At 35.9% G+C, this 25,929-nt stretch overlaps 1 protein-coding gene across 1 annotated transcript in view; it reads right to left on the reverse strand.

Moving 5' to 3' along the window:
* Positions 1-352: 352 nt before the first annotated feature.
* Positions 353-25,929, reverse strand: part of Myct1 (MYC target 1) — a 30,194-nt gene continuing 4,617 nt past the window's right edge. Inside the window, 1 exon segment of the mRNA XM_047558513.1 lies at positions 353-2,891. Coding sequence (XP_047414469.1) covers positions 2,380-2,891 — 512 coding nt within the window. The 3' untranslated portion in view covers positions 353-2,379.

The raw sequence follows: 25,929 nt of genomic DNA on the forward strand, positions 1-25,929 counted from the left end.
TTCATTCAATTCCTTTTATCCTAAAACATTTCCTTTTACTATTTCATTGATTGATAAACATACTTCAAATAATTCTGAAACAAACTCATGAATTCTTCTCTACATTAACTCATTATAAAATCATGTTAAACTTATTCAACGTCACACTTTTCTATTGTACATTTTTATATAAGAATTGTGTCTCAGTCTGCTCACTTATGAAGAAGACCCTATCACACATTTTATTCAATGACTTTTAATAAGTTCAAAACCATAGTATATTTTTTTTATCTAAAGGACTTTCCGATTCATTTAATTTTATAATTTCCTTACTTCTCATTTTATAGACGTGTTTTCATTAATAAACTGTGGATCAAAATTAAAATCAGCTTAGCTTTATTTCATAATCAACAAAACATTTCAAATAAAAAATACAACTAAAAAATCTCCAGTTTGTGCTTTAATTTCACATTTCATACAATGCACAATATTTGTAAGATGCCCTTTTTTTTTTTTAATTCTGGGGAACAGGCAATAATTCTGCCAGATACTAAAATGCACCAAAGGATTTCTGCTGTGGTTTCCCTCACTTGAGAGATATTAAGCAGATATTTTATTCCCTACAAAAATTCTAGAAAAAAAGACATGCTTCGCTTACTTTTCCTGTTAAACATTAAGAATGACTTGAAAGTTAAAAGAGACTTGTTACTAAGATAAAGTTCCCCTGAAATCTTACTTGGCTGTATTGCAACTTCTATATTTCCATATTAAAAAACCCATTTATAAGAAATTGAATATCCTTTTTTTTGCTTTCTTCTTTCTCTCTTTACCCTTTCCTTCTTTCTTTCCTTCTTTCTTTGTATGCATATTTAATTAGAGAGCATCTTTCTATAGACATTAGGGAGAAAATTTTCCCTTGAGGAATAATGGATAATAAAAATTATATGAAATTAATAAAAATGCTATGTGGAATCTTTTGCTATATAAAACATTTTACATTCTCAAGCTATGTTTAGACACTATGAATTAGCTATAACCACTGTGCTTCAAAAGCTAAAATGAGAGTATATTTTCTTTATTAAAAGTCCCAAAGTCCAGAGCAACATACCTACATACAATTTTCTTATTCAGAAATGCACCACAAAGTTTTTGAATGATACTCCAGTGATTTCCTGTCCTTACATGCAAAGGGCAGCCACTGACATCTGTTCACTGAAGCTCTCTGGTGCCCACATTTAAGGATATCCCTTCTTGGACACAGGTGGACACTGTAGACAAGGACTCCTTAAAGAACACCACATGGCTTAAAGAACACCCTTCCACAAAGACTCTTCAGAGAAGATGTGATTGTAATTCATAGAGAAGCAAACAGGAGTTGATGCCTAATGACTAAGAACCAATCCAGGAAGAAGAATTTTCCAGGGTTGTAGCATCTCCTTTGATAACGGACTATCTCCCAGTGACTCATCCTTACTTGTCTGCAAAGTTACAAGAGAAGATCACTAGATAAAGTGCTTTTCCACTTGCTAGATCCAAGTCTGAGAAAGAAAATTAATCCCTTAAGGTAAATGTGAGCTCAATGCCAAATCCAGTTTGCTTTTAGATCAAATTAATTGAATGTGTGGTTGTTCTTTCTCTAACAACATCACTTCAATGGTGAAGAAGTTAAATCCTTATTTTAAAAAAGTCAAGGATTTTTGCTTCAATAATATGATAATTATTGAGGAGATAAACACCATAGCTTGGAAGAAAGGGTGTCAAAAATTGGAGCATCTGACAGCACCAACGGAATTCAACTTTCTTTGATTCTCTCACTTATAAATGAATGGAGTCAAGGAACTTAAGAGTCTCCAATGTTCTGCCATTTTGTGCCCATGTAAATGCATAAAAAAATCCAAGATTGTAAAATACTCTGTGGTCCAATTGTCATCCTAAAGGAAGTAAAACTAAAATCCTTAGGCTGGAAGATTTTTTTAAAACAGTGACACAGTGACTTTTTCTCTTTACAGTCCTATGGGAAAGAGAATGAGGATTGCAAACTACACATCTCTGAAGTTTTTATTTTAATCTAAAACATATATTACATCATAGAGGATTCACAGATTAGAATCACTATAATTAATAGGCCTCACATAAAATGCAAGTGTATATAAATATATAACTATTTGGGGAAAAATATTTTTTTTTTTGGCAAGAAATAAATGGAAAAAAATGTGTCCAAAGAAAATGTGTTTTACATTGTATTGCCTAGCCTGTGTGAGCATATTCAAGTTGGAAACTCGTTGGTCATTTGGACCAAGCCCTCAAAAAACTGTTTAGCCTATTTATGATTTCCTCTCAATAGAAAAACAAAAAGGGAAAAACTATAAAGGAAAAAGGAAAAGAAAGAGAGCACCCTACTCAGCAATCTGGAAATGCCTTTATGATGGAATCATAGGCAGGCGGCGGCGGGGTGGAGAAGCCCACCCGGAGGCTGCTGCTGGACCAGTGGAAGTCTGGTCGGCTCAGCCCGTGGGCCGTGTTGACAGGGGCGGATGCATTGGAAGAAGGCAGAGTCACCAGCTGACTCTCAGTTTGCACAGGAAGCGGTGGACACTGCAGGAAAGGATGGAAAGTAGAAGCCCTGAAGCTCGACTTTCTCGGGAAGGAATTGGCTAGCTCCAGGGAAGCTTGTCGCTGGAAAGTGAGACTGGCCAGGCTGAGGTTGCTTCTGCGCTCGCAGCCACTGTGGCGGTAAAACCCAGTTCTGTTGAGGCCGTGGGTGTGTGAGGACCTCGATCGCCTGCCCGAACTCCACTGGGAGATGGGAGCGCTGGCTCTTCTTCGAGACAAACAAACTAGCAGTGCCCAGATAAATCCTCCAATGACCAGCCCGATCGCCATGGATACCGTGAAGGACATTATAAGGTCCTCTGAAACAAAGAAAACAAATAGCTGAATTGATTTTTAAGTAAGTATTCAATTAAAAACGCAGGGCAGAGTATAAACCGTAAATCCCTGGGAAACAATTACTTGAAGCATACTTCAATTAGAAAAACGGTGCTACACGGTACCACAAATGCAAGCTGGTGCTTCCATTCTTTGGAACAGAAAGATAAAAATGGCATCCTTTGCTGTAGCATTCCAGGTTGCTTATGCCATTTGTCAACTTTATGAAATAAAAATCGTTTCACTAAGGCCACCCTTCAGCTCATCAATTATTTAGACTTGCAAATGTTGTTCAAAGATCATTTCCTTTTGATTTACAATTGTAACCAGTGTGCCCAACTGATAAAGAATTTCGGGTCACTATGCCTTTTCCCCCGTCTGCTTTCCTCAATCACATTCATTTCTCCCATCTGCCTTCTTCACGATGCCTCACTTCCTGTGCTCATTCTGAGACAGGAAGTACTGGGACAGAACCATCTGGAGAGTTGACTGATTGATGTCTTATTTCCTGAACTCGGAGACCAGCTCATGGATCTCTGACTCCATGATGACATGACTGTGCAGCATCTGGATTCCAGGTCAGGCTGCTATCACGTCCTTATTGTGATTATGAAATTCCTGCACCCTGAATGTCCACACAATCCCCTCTACATACATAATTGGATCCTCCAATTCACAGAACTTGCATTTTTTTTTTTTTCAGAAGTCCTGTCCTGGCAAAAAATAAATAAATAAATAAAAAAAGAAGTCGCTCCTTTTCCCAGATAGAAATGCTATCTTACTGCTTCTTGCAAAGTAAAAACGTGTGTGTGTGTGTGTGTGTGTGTGTGTGTGTGTGTATAGTGGGTGTGTGTGTCTGGGGATGGAACTCAGGGCCTCATGCAAGCTAGGTAAAATCATGTTGAATGAAACACAATATCTGAACCCCTACCTGAAGTGGAAAAACCCCTCCTGCTAGAAGACCCCTCCAGTCTCACTAATGACCATATTTCCCCACCCTCCACCCCCTTGATCTAGTTCACCAGCCATGATCTTTTTCTCACTGTCCCCAAGCTTGCCTTTCTCTCTAAAACACTGTGCTTTTCCACATGATTTTCTTCATATCTGGATACAACTTTTAATCTATTTTAAGTATTGCCTCTTTGATGACGGCTGCTAAATTTATTGGACAAAAGTGAGTTACTATTAAGTACGGAAACAATCTAGGCATTGCTTATCTAGGGATTCTGTGCTGAAAGAGCTGTGGTTTAGGAATTAACTGATTTGGGCTACAAGATTGGGCATGGGTTACAAGTATTTTACTGTTTTTCCCAGTAAGAGATAGTCTATTTTCCCATCCTCTGAATCAAAGCTGGGTATGTGACTCAATTTGACCAAAAGAATACAATAGAATTGAAGGCTCGCAAGTTTAATCCTAAACTGAAGGAGACTTCCATCCTCCTTTCTTGCTATGCTTGAGAATTCTTCCCTTGTGGACATGTGGATAAGGCCAAGCTGGCCCACTGGTGACAGAAAAACATGACCTGGGTTCCTGTGTTGCTCTGGTCAAGAGCCTACTGTCTTTGACAAGTGAATGGGATAATTCTAGAGTGATCAGTTGTGAGTTAGTTCACCAACTAAGCATGAAAATCAGCAGAAAATCCTCAAGTTGATCTTATTCCAAATCTTCAACCCAAAGAATTATGAGCTTTAGATCACCATGATTTGGGGTAGATTATAGAGAGCAAAAGCTCACTAATACAAGGTTCCAAATTCAGATCTAACCCCATCATGTGACTTGTAGGGAATTTGTTTAGACTCCATGATTTCAGTATTTTTTTTAAATGATGGAGTTAGATTTTATGATTGCCAAAGTTCTTTCCATGTTATTATTGCAATCTATGCTAATAAATAGAAAATCCAGAAGACAGAAATAGCAAGTTGACTTAAAAAATACATGAGCATAATCACTCTGCCTAATCTTAGGGTAATTTTAGTGACTTTCTACCATATGCTGACACATCCATGTCGTGTGGAAAGACATTGTTCATGGTATCTTCTCTTGTGATTATCTTCACAATTATAATCAAAGCCCTCTAAACCAATGATTAACACCACATCTAAATGATATGTTCTTCAAAACAGCATGATCATTTCAGAATTATAAGATTATTTAAGACAGATTTTCTAGGCCTATAATTGTTATCCCAAAATCTTTCTCATAAACAAAAAAACATTGAATCACATTTTTAGGGTTTATAGAAGAAGAAGAAAAAAAAAAAGAAAGCAAATAAATATAGTCCACATTAAGGTGGTCCTTATTGGTAGTTCGTATGATTCCTAACTAACTTTAGCTATCAGTCAAAAATTCAAACAGTTTATTCAAAAACTAAAATTCTGCTTAAAAAGAAATTTTAGGAATTCTGAATTGCCAAGGCAATGACAGCCATGAAAATCATATTTTCCAACATTTTTTTTTAAAAAAAGGTAGAAAACAACAAAACAGACAAATAAAATCATACAATATGATTTATGATTTCAGTCTAATTATGAACATCCAAACTTCAAGTTAGCCAGAAAATAAATAACGGAAAAGAGCCACAGGAAGTTGTATCTTTCATTTTTCTTCCCCTTTTCACCATTTATTGACTGTTTTAAAAACTTTTCACCTGCTTTCTTTCTTCTTCTTTTAAAATTTTTAAATTATTTTTCTTTCTTTTTTCCCTCCTCAAAATTCTATTTCTGTTGTTTTTTGAGTTTTTATTTAGTCTCCTTGATTTTTCCTCTATTTTTGGTGTAGTGGCTGTTGGTGGTGTTTTATTTTATTGTGGTTTTTGGTTTTTCTTTTTCTTCATAGCACTGGGTCAAGCCAGAGACTTAGCCCATGTTGGGCAGGTGCTCTGCCAAGAACACACTCCTAGCTGGGTTGAGGAACGGCACCTTGCTCCACCCAAGACCTACTCCCCCTCACACCTTGGAGAATACTTTAACTTAAAGAAAAGGAGTGGCAACTCCCCCAACCAATGCAGCCCAGCTAGGGGGATTATGAGAGCCCACTCCTGGACTCCCATACTGCAGTAGCAGGGAGAAATAACTCAAGTGCTGTGGACACCACGTCTGTCAAGGGTCTCTAATTGGTCACCCCCCCATCAGATCATACATTGATGACAAGACTTGAAGTGTGTGCCACAGGGCCAGAGGCGGGGGAATGCTCCCCCATCCCTGCATCTCTCAGTCAAACACCAAGTTCTGCACCAGTGTGTAAACAGAGGACAAATGCTTCAAGCCCTTCACAACTATTGGAAAAGTCAATACTAGAATGACTTTCAAGTAACAACCAATATCAACAGTACCTGAAGAAACCCCCTGTTATGGTCTGAATATGTGGAGTCCCCTTAAAGCTTATGTGTGTGACAATGAAAAAATGTCCAGAGGTGAAATGATTGTATTATGAGAGTTGTAACCCAGTTAGTGATTAATCCACTTGAATGGATTAACTGTGGGTCATTGTAAGCAGGTAGAGTATGACTGGGTAAAGTAGGTCACTGGGAGCATGCCTTTGGGGTTTATATTTGTTCCTGGTGGGTGGACTTCTCTCTGCTTCCTAGCCGCCAGGTCCTGAGCTGCTTTCCTCCTCTATGCCTTCCGCCATGATGTTCTGCCTCACCTTGAGCTCTGGTCCAGTGCTGTGGAGTTGGCCCAGGGAATGAACCTATGAAACTGTGAGCCAAAAATTTTTCCTTTGCATCACCGTGACACAACACTGACTAGAACATCCCCCACTGTAAGAGTGACCACAGAGGGTGCACCCCTCTTAATCTGCTGTCTATACCCCACCTGCCTGAACTACTAGAGACTAGAGGGACCTGACTCTTGCTTGTCTTACAGAGGAAACAAGTTCTTCAGTCTCCTACTTGGTATATATGTCAAAATCCCCTAATCACAGCAGAAGAAGCCACAGGGATACTAACTATGAAATCCAGTTGGAATCAAATTCAACACTACCCAACAAGCCAACACACCAGTACACAATTTCAGGAGAAGTTTGCTTATTAAGCAAACCCTCACCTAAGAGGGCTTAGGTGAAAGAAGAGATGTCTTTCCCAACAGATGTACAAATCTTAACATAGAAGCACAAATAAACAAGAAAAACAAGGTATCATGATACCTGCTAAAGTTAATAATTCCATAGCAACAGATTCCAAAGATATCAAAGTAGATGAAATGTGTTCAAAACAGTAATTTTTAAAAAGCTCAATGAAATCCAAAGGAATATAAATAATCAGTTGTATGAATGAAGGAAGACAACACAGGATATGAATGAGCATTTCCGAAAAGAGACCCAAAGTCAAGAGAAAGTAAAAACTATGCCGGAGGGGAAGGCGGACTGGGGAGAGGTTGACAAATGGGTCTAAATTACAGTTAGACAAGAGTAAGAAGCTCTGATTATGTACTATACGTCTCAAAAAACGGGAAGAAAGGATTTTGAAAGTTTTTACCACATTGAAAAGATGAATTTTTGAGGGACCACATATGTTTAACCTGATTAGAGCATTACATCATGTATGCATGTATAGAATCATCACAAAATGCTCCATTAATATGTCTCCATTAATATGTACAATCCTCATGTTTTTATGTATCAATTTGAGTTCTATATAAAACTGAAGAGATGAGGCAAAAGATTATTTTTAAACTGTATTCAGAAAAAAAAGTAAGAGTGTAAAATGGAGAATTAGAGATCAAAGTAAATATAGCCTAGAAATAAACATTTCCTGAAAAAATTATTCTGAAGCATGATACTATCTCATACACTAGAAATAAGACATTTTGAGGTGGTGGTGAACTGAGGCTTAGGGGTTCTTGCTCCTAAAAATCCTGAATCATTATTTTTAAGTAGTAATTTAATAAACAGATTACATCAGAATGTTTTAGAAAATCTTTAGTATCTGCTCACCTCATGATGCTTTGGATGAATGCATCATTTTACATAATAATAGTTTATGAGAAAAGAGATTTACTCAAACTTTTAATTGTATTGTAATAATTGATACTAGATTTCCTTTGTCTTTTGTTACTTGTAATCATGACGTAAATTATGTATTTCACTGAAAAATGTCCTTGCTTGAATTTAATGAAATGATCTAGAAAAGAACTAAACAAAAATCAAGAATTCTTCAAGTACTTCATATGACCAAGTCCTTTGTTTTCCTTCCAAGTAACTACATGAGTGCAGGTATTTTACTGCCTATGGTGCTTTAGTTAAGAAGTAACTAGCTTTACCTTTTTTCAGAGAGTTTCTGACAATGTTTATTTTTGTGAGAGAAAGTTGACTTAATTTGTTATTTGATGCCATTAAGTGATCAATTGTCCTTAGAAAAGTTTATTTATTCATAGAAAAGTTTATACCCCCCATAGAATCCATCAGTTAATTATCAAATATATTTTAATTGAAGAGTATGAAAAAAATTCCTCAGAAATTTTGTCTTCTTCCCATTAGGAATGAATGAATGGGGTGTCCTATGGTCCATCTGCATGTTTTGCTTCTGAACAGGAAGTAAAGAAATACGTGGAGAGACTAGTAGGCAAACCATTAGCTCCTTCTAAGTGTGAAGTCCCAGTATTTCAAACCCACAAAGGTTTCACTGGAATCTTGATTTTAAAAAATTAATGTTTGTTTGAATAAATATAATGCTTATTTTTTTTTCACAAATGGGATACAACTTTTCATTTCTATGGTTGTACAAAATGTATATTCATGCCATTCATGTAATTATATATATATATATATATATATATATATATATATATATATGGTAATACTGTGTTTCATTCTACTGTTTTTCCATCCCCACCCCTTCCCACCCCTTTTTCCTTTACACCATCCAAAGTTCCTTCATTCTTCTCTTCCCCCCATCACTCCCCCTCGTTATATATTGTCATGCACTTATCAGAGAAAACATTCAGTCTTTGGTTTTTTGGGCTTGGCCTATTTCACTTAGCATGATATTTTCCAACTTCATCCATTTACCAGCAAATGCCATAATTTTATTCTTCTTTATGGCTGAGTAATATTCCATTGTGTATATATACCACAGTTTCTTTGTCCATTCGTCAATTGAAGGGCATCTAGGTTGGTTCCACAATCTAGCTATTGTGAACTGAGCTGCTGTGAACATTGATTTAACTGCATCACTTCAGAAAGCTTAGAATGGACCCACCATTTGATCCAGCTATCTCAATCCTTGGTTTATACCCAAAGGACTTAAAATGCTTGATTTAATTAATTATGTTATTAAATAGCATGGTCTTTAATTTCAAATTTAATCTTCAAATCTATTCTGTGAAATAACTATTCCCAGCCTAGTATGTAAAGGTTGCAGGCACTGTTTTAAGTGTATCATATCACCTAATGCTCAAGCTTCCCAAAAGGGAAATGCTAGTGTTATTCCCATGTAATCAGTGGTTGAGGCTCTTGAAAGGCGTACTTAACAAGTCCATAGTCAAGTACTGGATGAGGGGGTCAAGTGAGGCTGTAAGTCTGAGATACTAGTAGCTAAATTGCTTCTTTATTTCTAAAGTATAAGATAAAAATATTAATCTAAAATGAAAATGAAGAACATAAAATGCCTGAAGATTGTATCAATTCAGTGTCAGAATCTCTGGGAGACTTCGGTGAACAAAACATTCTTGGGAAAATGGCAATCAAGTCACACAGTGTGCTCTGCAGATCTGTTTCCTGAATCAATAGCCTCCAGAGGAGGATCTTAAATATCATCACCTTCAAATATGGACTCACAGAAATGGTATTTTAGGTAAGATAAACTACTTGAAATGTCTTGGTCCATTCTCCTCATTTTATAGGCATTGAAACAAAAGTGAAAGCTTATGTGGTGGAATTAACATTTTATTTTAATAATTGATCAACACCATTCACTTGCCAGAGGACAATTATTTACACTGTCTTGTGATATAAAATGAGAAGACTAAGACTCAAATTCACAAAATATATGCCCTTGTTGTTGTATTTAGATCTTCTTAAGATCTACATAGGGTCTGAATGAAGATTCCAAATAGTTTGGGATTGAAGGAGACACAATGGATGAATTAAAGAGAGAGATTAACTTTATTTCAGCAAAATGAAGTTAAACCAGAAAATGAAAGGAGAAAACAGAGTCAGTTACCCAATAGCAGCATTTAAAGGTTACAGGAACTCGGTTACACAGTCTCAGTGTAACCCTGTGACTCTCAACTCTATTCTTCTGACAAAATATTCATGATTTAAATGCTATGAATAGTGGAATTATAGCAAGTGTTGGTATCAGGTTAAAAAAAATTAGAAACTTTTGAAACATACAATGAAGGGAAAGTAATTTCTTAAATATTAAATTGCTAAAATTAGCAAAAATAACAAAAATACATTGAGTGAGAAATATATTTATATATGTTGACTATTTCCAAAATATATTATTTTTCTGATGTAATAAAACAATGGTAACATCCAAACGCCAAAGGGAAAAATCACTAAAAGAACTTGTTGGGCCACCCCAGCCTTCTTATGAAATATTTCAGTTTTATGAGTAAAAAGGAACATTATTGTTGACACTAAAACTAGAGCCATATTTCCGGGAGAACAACTTAACAATCTGTTTAAATTATCATTATCTGTGACTTGATAATATTTATATGTGACACTCTATTCTCTGTGCTCAAGATGTGGGGAAATAACTAAAAATACCATTGATTACAAGGTTACATTGACATCAGAAAAGAGTAAACAAATTTAAAATATACATGAGAGTCGTGGAAATGATATATACATATTTAAAATATGCAATTTGAATTTTGAATGAATGTAAAGTAGGATAAGATGAAGCTACAGAAGCCATAACAATTAGATAGGAAAACATGTTGCCTTTGGTCTATGGATTTGTTTAGTAATTGTCAAGTGGAGTATGCACATCATGAACTTTACTTCCTAACCTATAAAGTGAGTCTTACACCCTCTCTCTGCATGCAGAATTTTTTACACAGTTACAAATGAGAATGTTGACATAAGAATTTTGAAGACTACTTAAGATATAAGGCAAAAAGATTATCTATCTTGTTAGACTCCATTAAGTCCAAACTGCAAAAATAAGTTTAAAATACAGAAAAGCAGTAAGAAAACAAGGTTAAAAGTCATAACTGAAATACAGCCTGTTCCAGGGATCTGTTCATTTAACTATAGTTAATGGATTTTTTCTGACCCACCTACGCTGTAGAACGCAGACAACATATTGTGAAAATGCATCTACTGATCACACAACTTCAACATTTTCATACACATAAATCCATTCTGGCAGGTTTTGACCTTAGGAGCTTTTCTAAAAACCTAATATAGAATAAACTGTACCTCCAAAATAAAGTCATTGGTACAGATGCTGCTTCTTTGAAAAGTATGTGCCTTCTTATTTCTCAATAACTTCAGGGAAAGAAAAAGGAATCATGTAATTTCTTATAATTTCAAGATAATGATATTAATGAGACCAAACACTAACTTTGGTCTTATTACCTGTATTACTTTGCTCCTCTGAAGGCAAAAGGCCAAAAAAAAAAAAAAAAGAAAGAAAGCAAGAAAGAAAACTCTGACATTATTAAGATATACCAGATAAATTAAACTTTATAATTTTGTTTCTGTACGAAGAGTAAGTGTCTTGCATGTAAAATGCTCTCAGTGAATTCTGGCATAACTTATTTTCCCTTCTTGACCGAGTAATAGTTACTAAGTACTATTCAATCGCAAGATTATAAAATTGATTATGGGTTTTTAGTTAATAAAATGAGTACTTCAAAGTCCATCCATTGCTATTCAGAGTTAGTGGAGGCCACCATCTAGTGGCCTGGAGTTGAATCATTCCAACATCTGAAAGTGATTTATCAGAGACAATGGAATGGAACATTGATTAAAACAACAGTCAAAACCCTTTGCAGTTATGAGACTCATAAGCTCACCTTTGATCAAAGTGCCATGAAGCTCACGGTATCGTAAAAGCGTATAGGAGGATGGTTCCAACAGCAGGGAGACATTTGGTGAAAGGAGTTTTTAAAGGAGAATACTATTTAGGGCATGTAAGTTTGATTAATTATAAGGTAAACAAAGAATAAGAATTTTCTGTTCATCTCTTCCACTGGAAAATCCTATTTGATTTAGTTTTATGAAATGCTCAGAATTCCATATCTTCTGTCTACTCTGCTACTCCTCTGGTCCAAGTGACCACCATGTGCTCCTGAATCATGGCCATACTGGTTTTCTGTGTCCATCTTTGACATCTCTCCAGTGGTACAGTTCTTTCTCCATACAGTAAAGGGAGCAAGCTTCTCAAAATGTGAGTCAAATCATATCACTTTTGTTCTAAGACTTCCGCTTCTCCCAGAGCAAAAGAAAACTGCTAAAACTGGCCTAAAAATCCTTATTTGATAGCACCTGCCCCCAATGACTGGAGTTCATCTCTTCTACTTTTCCTCTGGGTCACTCAGCTTTATTCCACTCTTCTTTCCTCGCTGTTTCGTAAACACAAGGTATGTGCTCCTGAGTTAGGGCCTTGCACTGGTTGTAATGTGTTCTTGAAAGCCCTTCCCTAGCTCTTCATGTGGTTAATTTCAGGTTTCTCATTTACATATAATCTTCTCTTTGAGGTCTACCTTGTCCACTCTTATCTGAAAGTATATCTGATCCCATCTCATGAAAAATCGATGTTCTTGATTTTCGTTTATATTTCCCCATTAATGGAAATTTTTTAAAAAGTAAGTAAATCAGGTTGTTTTAGTCAGATTTTTCATTGCTTTGCCCAAAAGACCTGACAAGAACAACACAGAGGAGGAAAAGTTTATTTTGGCTCTTGGTTTTAGAAGTTAAGTCCATGGTTAGCTGACTCCCCAGCTCTGTACCCAAGGTGAGGCAAAGCATCAGGACAGAAGGGCATGGTGAAGGAAAAGTGCTCAGGACAAGGCAATAGGAAGCATAGAGAGAGAGAGAGAGGGAGAGATCTACTCACTGGAGACAAAATGTAAACTCCAAAGGCTCACCTGCAGTGACCTATCTCCTCCAGTCACACCATATCTGCCTACAGTTACCACCCAGTTAATTCATATCAATGGTTTATTACACTGATTAGGTCACACTTCACAGTCTAAGTTCTTGCATTGTCTCACACATGAGATTTTGGAGGACACCACATATTCAAACCATAAGAGAGGTATGTAATTATTTTGGACCATAATAATTATGTACCTCTCTTATGGTTTATGTATCAATACATTTGAAAGATAGGAGGGTAACTAGTATTTGGAGTGGTTAGCAAAAGATTTCGTGAAAGAAATAAATTTTTTTTTTTTTTTTATGTTTACATACGGTAATGATGTTTCTTTTTTTTTCCCTTCCCCCCCACCCCTCCCACCCCTCTTTTCCCTCTACACAGTCCTTCTTTCCTTCATTCTTACCGCTCTCCTTAGCCTAACTCTAAACCTAACCCTAAACCTAATGCTAACCCCTCCCACCCCCATTATATGTCCTCATCCGCTTATCAGCGAGATCATTCATCCTTTGGTTTTTTGAGATTGGCTTATCTCACTTAGCATGATATTCTCCAATTTCGACCATTTGCCTACAAATGCCATAATTTTATCATTCTTCATTGCAGAGTAATATTCCATTGTATAAATATGCCACAGTTTCTTTATCCATTCATCAACTGAAGGGCATCTAGGTTGGTTCCACAATCTGGCTATGGTGAATTGAGCAGCAATGAACATTGATGTGGCTGTATCTCTGTAGTATGCTGATTTTAAGTCCTTTGGGTATAGACCAAGGAGTGGGATAGCTGGGTCAAATGGTGTTTCCATTCCAAGCTTTCTGAGGAATCTCCACACTGCTTTCCAGAGTGGCTGCACTAATTTGCAACCCCACCAGCAATGTATGAGTGTTCCTTTTTCACCACATCCTCGCCAACACCTATTGTTGCTTGTGTTCTTGATAATCGCCATTCTAATTGGGGTGAGATGAAATCTTAGGGTAGTTTTGATTTGCATTTCTCTTATTACTAGGGATGTTGAACATTTTTTCATATATCTGTTGATTACTTGTACATCTTCTTCTGTGAAGTGTCTGTTCATTTCCTTAGCCCATTTGTTGATTGGATTATTTGTATTCTTCGTGTAGAGTTTTTTGAGTTCTTTATAGATTCTGGAAATTAGCGCTCTATCTGAGGTATGGTTGGCAAAAATATTCTCCCACTCTGTAGGCTCTCTCTTCACATTTCTGATAGTTTCCTTTGCTGAGAGAAAGCTTTTTAGTTTGAATCTATCCCAGTTGTTGATTCTTGCTTTTATTTCTTGTGCTATGGGAGTCCTGTTAAGGAAGTCTGATCCTAAGCCAACAAGTTGAAGATTTGTACCTACTTTTTCTTCTATAAGATGCAGGGTCTCTGGTCTGATTCCAAGGTCCTTGATCCATTTTGAGTTGAGTTTTGTGTAGGGTGAGAGATAGGGGTTTAATTTCATTCTATTGCATATGGTTTTCCAGTTTTCCCAGCACCATTTGTTGAAGAGGCTATCTTTTCTCCATTGCATATTGTTGGAACCTTTGTCTAGTATGAGAAAATTGTATTTATTTGGGTTTGTGTCCATGTCCTCTATTCTGTACCATTGATCTACCTGTCTATTTTGGTACCAATACCATGCCGTTTTTGTTACTATTGCTTTGTAGTAGAGTTGAAGATCTGGTATTGCAATACCCCCTGCTTCGCTCTTGCTACTGAGGATTGCTTTAGCTATTCTAGGTTTTTTATTCTTCCAGATGAATTTCATAATTGCTTGCTCTATTTCTGCAAGGTACATCAGTGGGATTTTAATTGGAATTGCATTGAATCTGTATAGCACTTTAGGTAGTATAGCCATTTTGACGATATTAATTCTGCCTATCCAGGAACATGGGAGATCTTTCCATCTTCTAAGGTTTTCTTGAATTTCTTTCTTTAGTGTTCTGTAGTTCTCATTGTAGAGGTCTTTCACCTCTTTTGTGAGATTGATTCCCAAGTATTTTATTATTTTCGATGCTATTGTGAATGGGGTAGTTTTCCTAATTTCTCTTTCTGAAGATTCATCACTTATGTATAAAAATGCATTGGATTTATGAGCATTGATCTTGTAACCTGCTACTTTACTGAATTCACTTATGAGTTCTAAAAGTTTTCTGGTGGAATTTCCAGGTTCCTCTAAATATATAATCATGTCATCAGCGAACAGGGATAGTTTGAGTTCTTCTTTTCCTATTCGTATTCCTTTAATTTCTTTGGTTTGTCTGATTGCTCTGGCTAGAGTCTCAAGGACGATGTTGAATAGAAGTGGTGAAAGAGGGCATCCCTGCCTTGTTCCAGTTTTTAGGGGGAACGCTTTCAGTTTTTCACCATTTAGAATGATATTAGCCATGGGCTTAGCGTAGATTGCCTTTATAATGTTTAGGAATGTTCCCACTACCCCAATTTTTTCTAGTGTTTTGAGCATGAAGGGATGCTGTATTTTATCGAATGCTTTTTCTGCATCTATTGAAATAATCATGTGATTCTTAACTTTAAGTCTGTTGATATGGTGAATGACATTTATTGATTTCCGAATGTTGAACCAACCTTGCATCCCTAGGATAAAACCCACTTGATCGTGGTGCACTATCTTTTTAATATATATTTGTATGCGATTTGCTAAAATTTTGTTGAGAATTTTTGCATCGATGTTCATTAAGGATATTGGTCTGAAATTTTCCTTCCTCGATGTGTCTCTGTCTGGTTTAGGTATCAGGGTGATATTGGCTTCATAGAACGAGTTTGGTAGGGTTCCCTCCTCTTCTATTTCATAGAATAGTTTGAGGAGTATTGGAATGAGCTCTTCTTTAAAGGTTTTGTAGAACTCGGCTGAGAACCCATCTGGTCCTGGACTTTTCTTTGTTGGTAGGCTTTTGATGACCTCTTCTATTTCATTGCTTGAAATTGGTTTATTTAGGTTGTGTATGTCCTCCTCGTTCAGTTTAGGTAATTCATATGTCTCTAGAAATTTGTTGATGTCTTCGAGGTTTTCTGTTTTGTTGGAGTATAGATTTTCGAAATAGCTTCTAATTATGTTTTGTATTTCACTCGTGTCTGTTGTGATGTTTCCTTGTTCGTTCCGAATTTTAGTAATTTGAGTTTTCTCCCTCTTTCTCTTTGTTAGTGTGGCTAAGGGTTTATCAATTTTATTTATTTTTTCAAAGAACCAATTATTTAATTTGTTAATTTTTCCAATTGTTTCTTTTGTTTCGATTTCGTTGATTTCGGCTCTGATTTTAACTATTTCCTGTCTTCTACTACTTTTGGTATTGGTCTGCTCTTCTTTTTCTAGCGCTTTGAGCTGTAGTGTTAAGTCGTTTATTTGTTGATTTCTACTTCTTTTTTTGAATGCACCCCATGAAATAAATCTTCCTCTAAGTACTGCTTTCATAGTGTCCCAGAGATTTTGATATGATGTGTCTTTGTTCTCGTTTACTTCTAAGAATTTTTTTATTTCCCTCCTGATGTCTTCTGTTATCCATTCATCGTATAATAGTGTATTATTTAGTCTCCAAGTATTGGAGAAGTTTCTGTTTTTTATTCTGTCATTTATTTCTAATTTCAATCCATTATGATCTGATAGAGTACAAGGTAGTATCTCTATCTTCTTGTATTTGCTAACAGTAGCTTTGTGGCATAAAATATGGTCTATTTTAGAGAAGGATCCATGTGCTGTTGAGAAGAAAGTGTATTCGTTCTTTGTTGGATGGTATATTCTATATATGTCCATTAAGTCTAAATTGCTGATTGTGTTGTTGAGATCTATAGTTTCTTTATTCAATTTTTGTTTGGACGATCTATCCAGTGGTGAGAGAGGTGTGTTAAAATCGCCTAGTATGATTATGTTGTGGTCTATTTGATTTCTGTAATTGAGAAGGATTTGTTTGACGTACGTGGATGAGCCAATGTTCGGGGCATAGATATTTATGATTGTTATGTCTTGCTGATTTATGCTTCCCTTAAGCAGCATGTAATGTCCTTCTTTATCCCTTCTGACTAGTTTTGGTTTGAAGTCCACATTATCTGAGATGAGGATGGATACTCCAGCTTTTTTGCTGTGTCCGTGTGCATGGTATGTTTTTCCCCATCCTTTCACCTTTAGTCTATGGGTGTCTCTTTCTATGAGGTGAGTCTCTTGCAGGCAGCATATTGTTGGATTTTTCTTTTTAATCCAATCTGCCAGTCTGTGTCTTTTGATTGATGAATTCAGGCCATTAACATTCAGGGTTATTATTGTGATATGATTTGTATTCCCAGTCAATTGACTCATATTTGTTTTTGGCATGATTTGGTTTCTCCTTTATTTGGCTATTCCTTTAGGCTAGCGCTTCCTGTTGCTGATTTGCATCGTTGTTTTTCATCTCTTCCTCATGGAATATTTTGCTGAGAATGTTCTGTAATGCTGGCTTTCTTTTTGTAAATTCCTTTAGCTTTTGTTTATCATGGAAGGATCTTATTTCATCGTCAAATTTGAAGGTAAGTTTTGCTGGGTATAAGATTCTTCGTTGGCATCCATTTTCTTTCAGGGCTTGGTAAATGTTGTTCCAGGCCCTTCTGGCTTTTAGGGTCTGGATTGAAAAATCTGCTGATATTCTTATTGGTTTCCCTCTGAATGTAATTTGATTCTTTTCTCTCGCAGCCTTTAATATTCTGTCTTTATTTTGTATGTTAGGTATTTTCATAATAATGTGCCTTGGTGTGGGTCTGTTGTAATTTTGTATGTTTGGAGTTCTATAAGCCTCTTGTATTTGGTTTTCCATTTCATTCTTCAGATTTGGGAAATTTTCTGATATTATTTCATTGAATAGGTTGTTCATTCCTTTGGTTTGTTTCTCTAAGCCTTCCTCAATCCCAATAATTCTTAAATTTGGCCTTTTCATGATATCCCATAATTCTTGTAGATTCTGTTCATGATTTCTTACCATCTTTTCTGTTTGGCCAACTTTGCTTTCAAGATTAAATAATTTGTCTTCAATGTCTGAGGTTCTGTCTTCCAGGTGCTCCATTCTATTGGTTATGCTTTCTATGGAGTTTTTAACTTGGTTTATTGTTTCCTTCATTTCAAGTATTTCAGTTTGGTTTTTTTTCAGTATCTCTAACTCTTTATTGAAATGATCTCTTGCTTCCCGTATTTGGTCTTTTAACTGTTGATTGGTGTGATCATTTAATGCCTGCATTTGCCCTTTCATCTCCTCCTTCAATGCCTGCATTTGCTCTTTCATCTCCTCATTTGCTTCCCTGATCGTTTTAATTACGTACATTCTGAACTCCCTTTCTGACATTTCTTCTGCTGTGCTGTCATTGGGTTTTATTGATGTAGTATCTAGGTTTGTTTGGGACATTTTCTTCCCTTGTTTTCTCATATTGGTCAGTTGTCAGTGGGACCCAGAGATATTGCAGTTTTCCGCTATTGGCTTATAGTGTCCCTGTAGATTTCCAGTGTATCACCTCCCAGCCTTCAGTAGCCTGATGTCTTGGAGGAATCTGATAAAGCAGCGTATCCGAAGAAAACTGCCCCTAGCCCTCTACTGGTTCCACGATTTGGAACTGGCTCTGTGCTGAAATGCTCTCACTGTGGGCCTGCACCGTGCAGCTGGCCGTGTGGGAGGAGCTCACTGCCGGAGTGTGGAAGGCTACCTTGGGAAGACTCTAGCTGCCCTGCCTGGCTCCGATAAGCCACCTCTATCTGGGCCTGCCACCCGGGCCGAGCTTTACCCAGTGGGCAGACTCACCTGTGGCTCTATTTCAGTCCCAGTCTCTCAATGCCTCCCCTTCTTAACTCCTGGGTTCTGGAGCGACAGGGGGTGCAGTCTCCCTCTAGGCCGCCATCTTGGATCGCCCCGAGAAGAGAGCCTGCAGCCGGAGTGGGCAGAGCCGCCTGAAGAGGTGTCTGGCTGCCCTGCCCTGATCCCAGAGGCTGTTTGCGGATCGAGGCTCTCCGTTGGTTCGGGGGCTTGTGGCTGGTTCTATGTAGAAAGTCTCTCACTGGGCGGTCAGCTCCGAGAGGCTAGCCTTGAACGGCACCTCCCACCGCAGGGGTCCAGACTACTTGGGGAAGTCTCTGGCTGCCCTGTCTGGACCCTGAATCTGCTTGCGTGCCAGAGTACCAAGAAATAAAATTTGAGATGTCCTTTTATGTACAGGTGGTAGGCAAATAAACAAGGTATTGGAGGATTTGAAAATAGTTTTCACCAATATCATAAGGAACAAGCAATATTCTGAATATAATTATTAGTGACCAGTATTGCAAGAGTAGAGGGCAAATTCAAAAGGAACAGGTGGCACAAAACCCTTTCTGTGTATGATGGGCTAACTTGAATCAAACTACTGAGAATAAGTACATAATATTTGTATAAAATAAAGATTTCATAAAATAAAGATGTATAGTATTTTAATGTCTCTATGCTATTGGAAACCCATAAAAAGAAGAAAAAGAAGAAGGAGGAGGAGGAAAAGAAAGAGGAGGTAGAGAAGGAGAAGAAGAAAAGGAAGACCAAAGATAGAAAGATACATTTGTACCAGATTAAACTAAGAAGAAATTCCCGTAAGTAGCTGCCAGAGGGAAAATAATTTATATATTAAAATGCTTTCCAAGAAGCATAATCAAGTGAACAAAAACCAAAAAAGTGATATGATAATGGGAAAATATTCAGTTATCAAAATATTGAATGTATTGCAGTGGTAGATGTAATGTACAAAGCTGCTCTCCCCACCCTTTCTGGTGCAGCCATTTCCCCGCCTCCCAAACACTTGTCAATCTGTGAACATCCTAGCTAGCTATTGGCTCATCATTCAGCTTGCAAGTATCCTTCTCTGATATTGGTCCCCTGTTAGCCTGGTGGAATTCAACCACCATCTTTCCCTTCTTGCTTCTCTCTCCTACACACTTGCTTTTCCTCCTCCTCACTTTCCACTCTCTCTAGCGAGCACCCTTTCTCTTTCCTTTCTATTTTCCTCTCATTTTCTCCCTTACCCTGCAGGGAGACACTCTGTTTGCTTAATAAATTCCCTTAAGTGATTTCCCGGTCCTGCGTGATTTCATGGGATTTCCTTACAGTAGAGAGCTTTCCTAGCTTATATGAGACCCTGGGTTCAATCCCCAGTACTTCAAAAATAAAGTAGAATTCCCAGACACAAAGATTAAAATAACCATGAATCAGTATGTTAAAAATATGCAATAAGTTAAAAATTGGGGTAATCTATGAAAATTGTCATATAAAAATATCTGATGAAAATAATTAACTATTATACTTTAAATGTGAAATATCAAAGTATTTGAGAGGTATCTAAAGCCACTTTCAGAAGAAAATTTATAATTTTAGAGCTATATCATTAAAAAGGTAATACTATCAATGTTTTAAGCATCCAGTTAAAGGAGATAACAACAGATCAATAAATTGAATATAAATATAAGTAGAGAATGGTAGACAATTATGAGAAAGCAGAATCTAAAGAAGCAAAATAAGAAGATAAGCAGAAAAATGTTTCAAAACAAAATGTGATTTCCACGAAAAAAAATTAAGAAACTACTACAGGAATGACCAGATGGAAGGGGAGAGACACAAACAGACCAATATTAGAATGAAACTTTGGTGACATTGGAATGATGACATAAGCAACAGAATCATTCAAGAAAGATAGGATTCCAAGAAACTTTTAGGAGCTGACCCTTGCAAGTATAATGACTATAAACACTGAAGACAAGAAAAAGAGCTCTACCTAAAGACACTGAAGAATGACCAAATGTTTGCCTCTGTTATTGAGGAGAGGATATGTGGAAGAAAAAGATCAATAAGCTCTGGGCAAGTTTTCTGTCTGCTGAAGCTTCTAACCTGAGAATAGGCTCAGGCTGAATTATGGGGGCAGGTAGAACCACATCTGAAAATTTGCATTATTTCTGATCTTAAGACACAGAGGACAGAGATTTTATTAATCAGAGCTGACCAAATGAGAATGGGAAATAAATTTTGGGAAAAAGAAATTTAGAGAAAATGATCCCCAAATTGTAATTGATAAATATTTCCCAAAGCTATGGCTGACTCCTAAATCACATATATTCAGGGCATATAGCAAACAATTCAGCTAGAGAAAAAGCAGGCAAGCTAGACTTAACTGAGTGTATTAGTCAGCTTTGCACCACTGTGACCAAAATACCTACCAAGAACAACTTATAGGAGAAAAAATTTATTTCAAGCTCTTGGTTTTAGAGGTTCAGTCCACAGTTTGTTGACTTCTTTGCTCTGGGCCTGAGGTGAGACAAAACATCACGGTGGAAGGGCATAGTAGAGGAAAGCTATTCAACTCAGGGCAGGCAGAAACACACACACACAACACACACACATGCAGGAGAAGAGTGGGTAGGGAATGAATGAGAAACTAGGGACAAGATATATAATCCTCAATGGCACTTCTCAGTGACGTGCTTCATCCAGCCACATCCCATCTGCCTATAGTCACTACCCATTAATCCATTCAAATAATCAATCCATTAAATGAATTAATCCACCAATTGGATTATAGCTCTCATAATATAATAATTTTATTTCTGAACATTCCTGCATTATCTAACATGAGCTTTTGTGGGGACACTTAACATCCAAACCATAATGCTGAGATTTGAACTGCTATGCAAAAGATTTTTGAAGTCGTATTTCCTCAGAGTTATTTGCCTGCGGAAATAACCTAGAAAACAAACAAACAAACAAACAAAAACATTTCACAGGGTAATAAAGAATCCACTCAAAATGTGCAGGATACAAAATAAAATTATTTGATGTATGAAGAAACAGTGAAATGTAACCCCCTCTCAATAGAAAAGTCAACAAAGACAAACTTGAAGAGACTCAGTTGTTAGAATCAGCAATGTTAAAACAACATATATATCTATATTCAGTGATATAAAGTAAAGCACTCATAAAGAATGAGAAAGAAATCCCAGCAGAGAAATAGAAACTCTAAGAAAGAACCAAATGGATATTTTGGAACTAAAAAAAATGTCAAACTAAAAAAAAAAAAAAAAAAAAAAAACACTCCATGAATTTAACATTGAAATTAAGGTAGTAGAAAGAGTCAATAAAGTTAAAGGTATATTCATAGAAATAACCTAACTTAAGGAATAGATAAAAAAAATACCTCAGGAAAAAATAATAGAGCCTCTAGGATTTATAAAACAATATAAAATATTTAACATATAGATAAAAATATAATCTCAGAAATAGAGAAAAGAGAACAAACCTGAAAAATCTTCAAATAAATAAGTCTGAAATTTTTCAAAATGTGTGAAAGAAATAATCTACAGATTTAGAGTTTTGATAACACCAGGCAGAAAAAATATATGAAGAACGAAGCATATGCACATCATAGTCAAATAGCTCAAGATCAAATATTTTTAAAATCTTTGGAAATAATAATAACATACCATATTAGTGACATCATTATTTGAGTAATGGCTCACCTCTAATAAAACACCTCTAATAAAAAACAATATTTTAAAGTGATTAAAAAGTGGCCAATTTCAAATTCTCTATCCCACAATAACATCCCTTAGGAGTAACAGTGAGGTGGACAGTCTTCAGGGCAGCAAGAACTCAAGTCCATCAAGACACCTCACAAACAGGTATGCTACAGAAAACTCAGGCTGAGTAAGATGACAGAAGTGAAAACAGGCTCTTCAAAGAAATTAGTAATTTTGGGACCAGTATCAGGATATTCAAAAGACTTTTTCCCCTTAAATCTTTAATATATATTAAGTATGTATAATACATATATATGTTGCTATTTATAGAAAAAATTAAAATATTGTCATATGGGATTTATAATTATGCATATTTTACATATGTATTTTTATGATATAAAGAATTTGATATAGAATATAAATAAATCTATTACTTTTTTATGTAGAAAATCCTAATCATTCTAAAATATAACTATAAATTACATTGAACAAAATTGCAAAATAGTCTAATATATTAAAATATTTTGTATAATAGCAGGTAATTGGCAAATATAATTACAACACTGCAATAGCATCATTAAACATAAAACACTTAGGTATACTTTTTTTACAAAGGATAGGTAAGATCTCTGCACCCAAACCTCAAAAATATTGCTGAAATTAAACAAGGCCTACATAAATGGAGAGATATGTTATTTTTGTGAAATGTAAAACTCAATATTGTTAAGAAGTCAACTGTCTTTAAATTTATTTACAGATTCAACCAATTCAATCCACAGGCTCTTATGGCATTTTGCAAATTATTTTACATTGTGTGTTAGTTTTTTATCACTATATTAAGTGCCTGGATCAAATCAACTTATAAAGAGAAAAGTTTTATTTTGCCTCATGGTTTTGGAGGTTTCAGTGCATGAGTGGGAAGACCCATTGCTTTTAGATCTCTAGTGGGAGTAGAGGGCAGCACAACATAGCAGGAATTGTTGGTATGGAAAAGTAGCTCACCTCATGGCCAAGAAGTGAAAGAAGAGACAAAGAAGATACCTGGTTTCCAAAATTTCCTTCAAGGTTATCCATTAATGACCCAAAGACCTCTCACTAGGCCCCACCTCTTAAAGGTTCCACCACTTTCCAACAAAAACACAGATTGGAAACTAAGCTTTTACAACATAAGCCATTGGAGGACATTTAAGATCCAAACTACAACAAATTGTGTATGAATATACAAAGGAGCAAGAGAAGCAAAGTTGAAGATATTTCACCACTTGATTTCTAAATATACTACAAAGCTAAAGTAATCATAACAATATGCTATAGGATATAACAATATGTTATACTAGGATAAAAACAGACATATAGACTAGTGAACAGAATAGAGATCCCAGAATAAATCCATGAATTTATAGTCAACTGATACTTGACAATGATATCAAGAACACATAATGGGGAAAGGACAATCTTTTCAAGAAAGATAATTGGAAAACCAAATACCCACACACAGGAGGATGAAATGGGGTGACCTACTTCATACCACATACAAAAAATGAACTCAAAGTGGACTAAACATTTAAATGTAAAGCCTAAAACCATGAAACTACTAGAAGAAAACATAGGCAAAGTGTCTTGACATTGGTCTGTGCGATGATTTTTTTTTATATAACATCAAAAGCACAGGTAATAGAAGCAAAAACAGACAAATGGGATTGCATCAAACTATGAAGCTTCTGCGCAACAAAGGAAAAACAGCAAGAGTGAAGAGACAACCTATGAAATGGAAAAAAAAGTATTTGCAAAACATAGATCCTGTAAGGGATTACTATACAAAATATATAAAGAATTCATACAACTCAGTGGCATGAAAACAAATGATGACTTAGAAATGGGCAAAGGATCTGAATAGACATTTCCCCAAAGAAGACAAAAATGGTCAATAGGTACAAGAAAATCTGTTGGTGAAAATGTTAGTGAGGATGATGTAGAGAAAAGGGAAGCTTTACACAATGTTGTCAGAAATGGGGATGAGAATAGGAAAGACAGTAGAATAATTTGGTCATAACTTTCCTATGTTCACATATGAATACACAGCCAATAAAACTCCACATCATGTACAACTGCAAGAATGGACTCCTAATTAGAATAAGTTATACTCCATGCATATATTATATGTCAAAATACACACTATTGTCATGTATGTCTAAAAAGAACGAATAAAAAAAGAAATGTAAATTTGTATAACGATTAGGGAAACCATATGGAATTTCTTCAAAACTAATTGTAGAATCACTATATGATTCAGGCAATCCCTTTGGGTATATATCTCAAGGAAATAAAATCAGTATCTCTAAGAAATATCCGTACTCACATGTTCACTGAAGCATTATCATAATAGTCAAAGTGCGGAATCAACCTACATGTCCATGGTTGAATTAATGGATAAAAAACATGACACATGAATTCATACACATATAGACACACAAATACATTTTTCTACATGATGTTGGGTCAATGATAAATTCAATATATGACAATGGTCCCATAAAGTTATATCACCTAGTGATAGTGTAGCCATTTTTGTTTGTATAAGAACCTTCTGTGGTGTTTGCACAATGACAAAATTGCCCAACAATGCATTTCTCAGAATGTATCCCTGTTAAGCAACATGTGATATGTGTGTGTATATATGTAAAAGAATATCCTATAATGGTCGAATATTATTATTTAATCTTAAAAAATAAAGGAGGAATTCCTCTCATTTGCAACAAGATAGATGGATCTGGAGGATATTATGGCAAGTGAAATAAGCCAGGCACAGAACCAATAAGCTCACTGCAATGTTTTTCAAATGTTTTTGTATGTTTAAACTTTTAATAATGAAGTATTGGGAAAACATGAGAGAATATCATAAACAAGTTTTACACAAAATATTTGAATATTTGACTTAAATGGGCAAATTCCTAGAAAACATTAGCTGCCATCACAAACAGAAGACTCAATGGACATCTGAGTGGTCACTATTGTTAATGTGGTCCAAAATGCAGTGTGATTGTACTGATGATTTTTTCAAACACTTAAAAATAAACAATGAAAATCTTACTAAAACTTGTCCAGACAATAGAAAACTTAGGACTGCTTCCCAACTTGCTTCATGAGGGTGGGTAACACGGACACCAAAATTTAGCAAGGTGATAAGGAGAAAAGACAATTCTCAGAAATTTCAGTGCTGAATTCTGAAACCTCAGATGCACTAAACAGGGGAGTACGTAGGCTCCTTCACACCTATGGAACCATAATCTCAGCTCCTTAAGCTCAGTGAGAGACAAGTCATCATAATTCTTTCTAGATAATCTAGACACAACCATTTTCAGGACCAGCATTTGTAAACTCTCATTTTTCAAACTTTCTAAGTAACTGAGATGAAGAAATAATTAACAGGCTGTTAATATTCATAATTGTTAATGTGTCATTTTAATGATG

Source organism: Sciurus carolinensis, chromosome 7 (assembly GCF_902686445.1).
Source record: "Sciurus carolinensis chromosome 7, mSciCar1.2, whole genome shotgun sequence".
Lineage (NCBI taxonomy): Eukaryota > Metazoa > Chordata > Mammalia > Rodentia > Sciuridae > Sciurus > Sciurus carolinensis.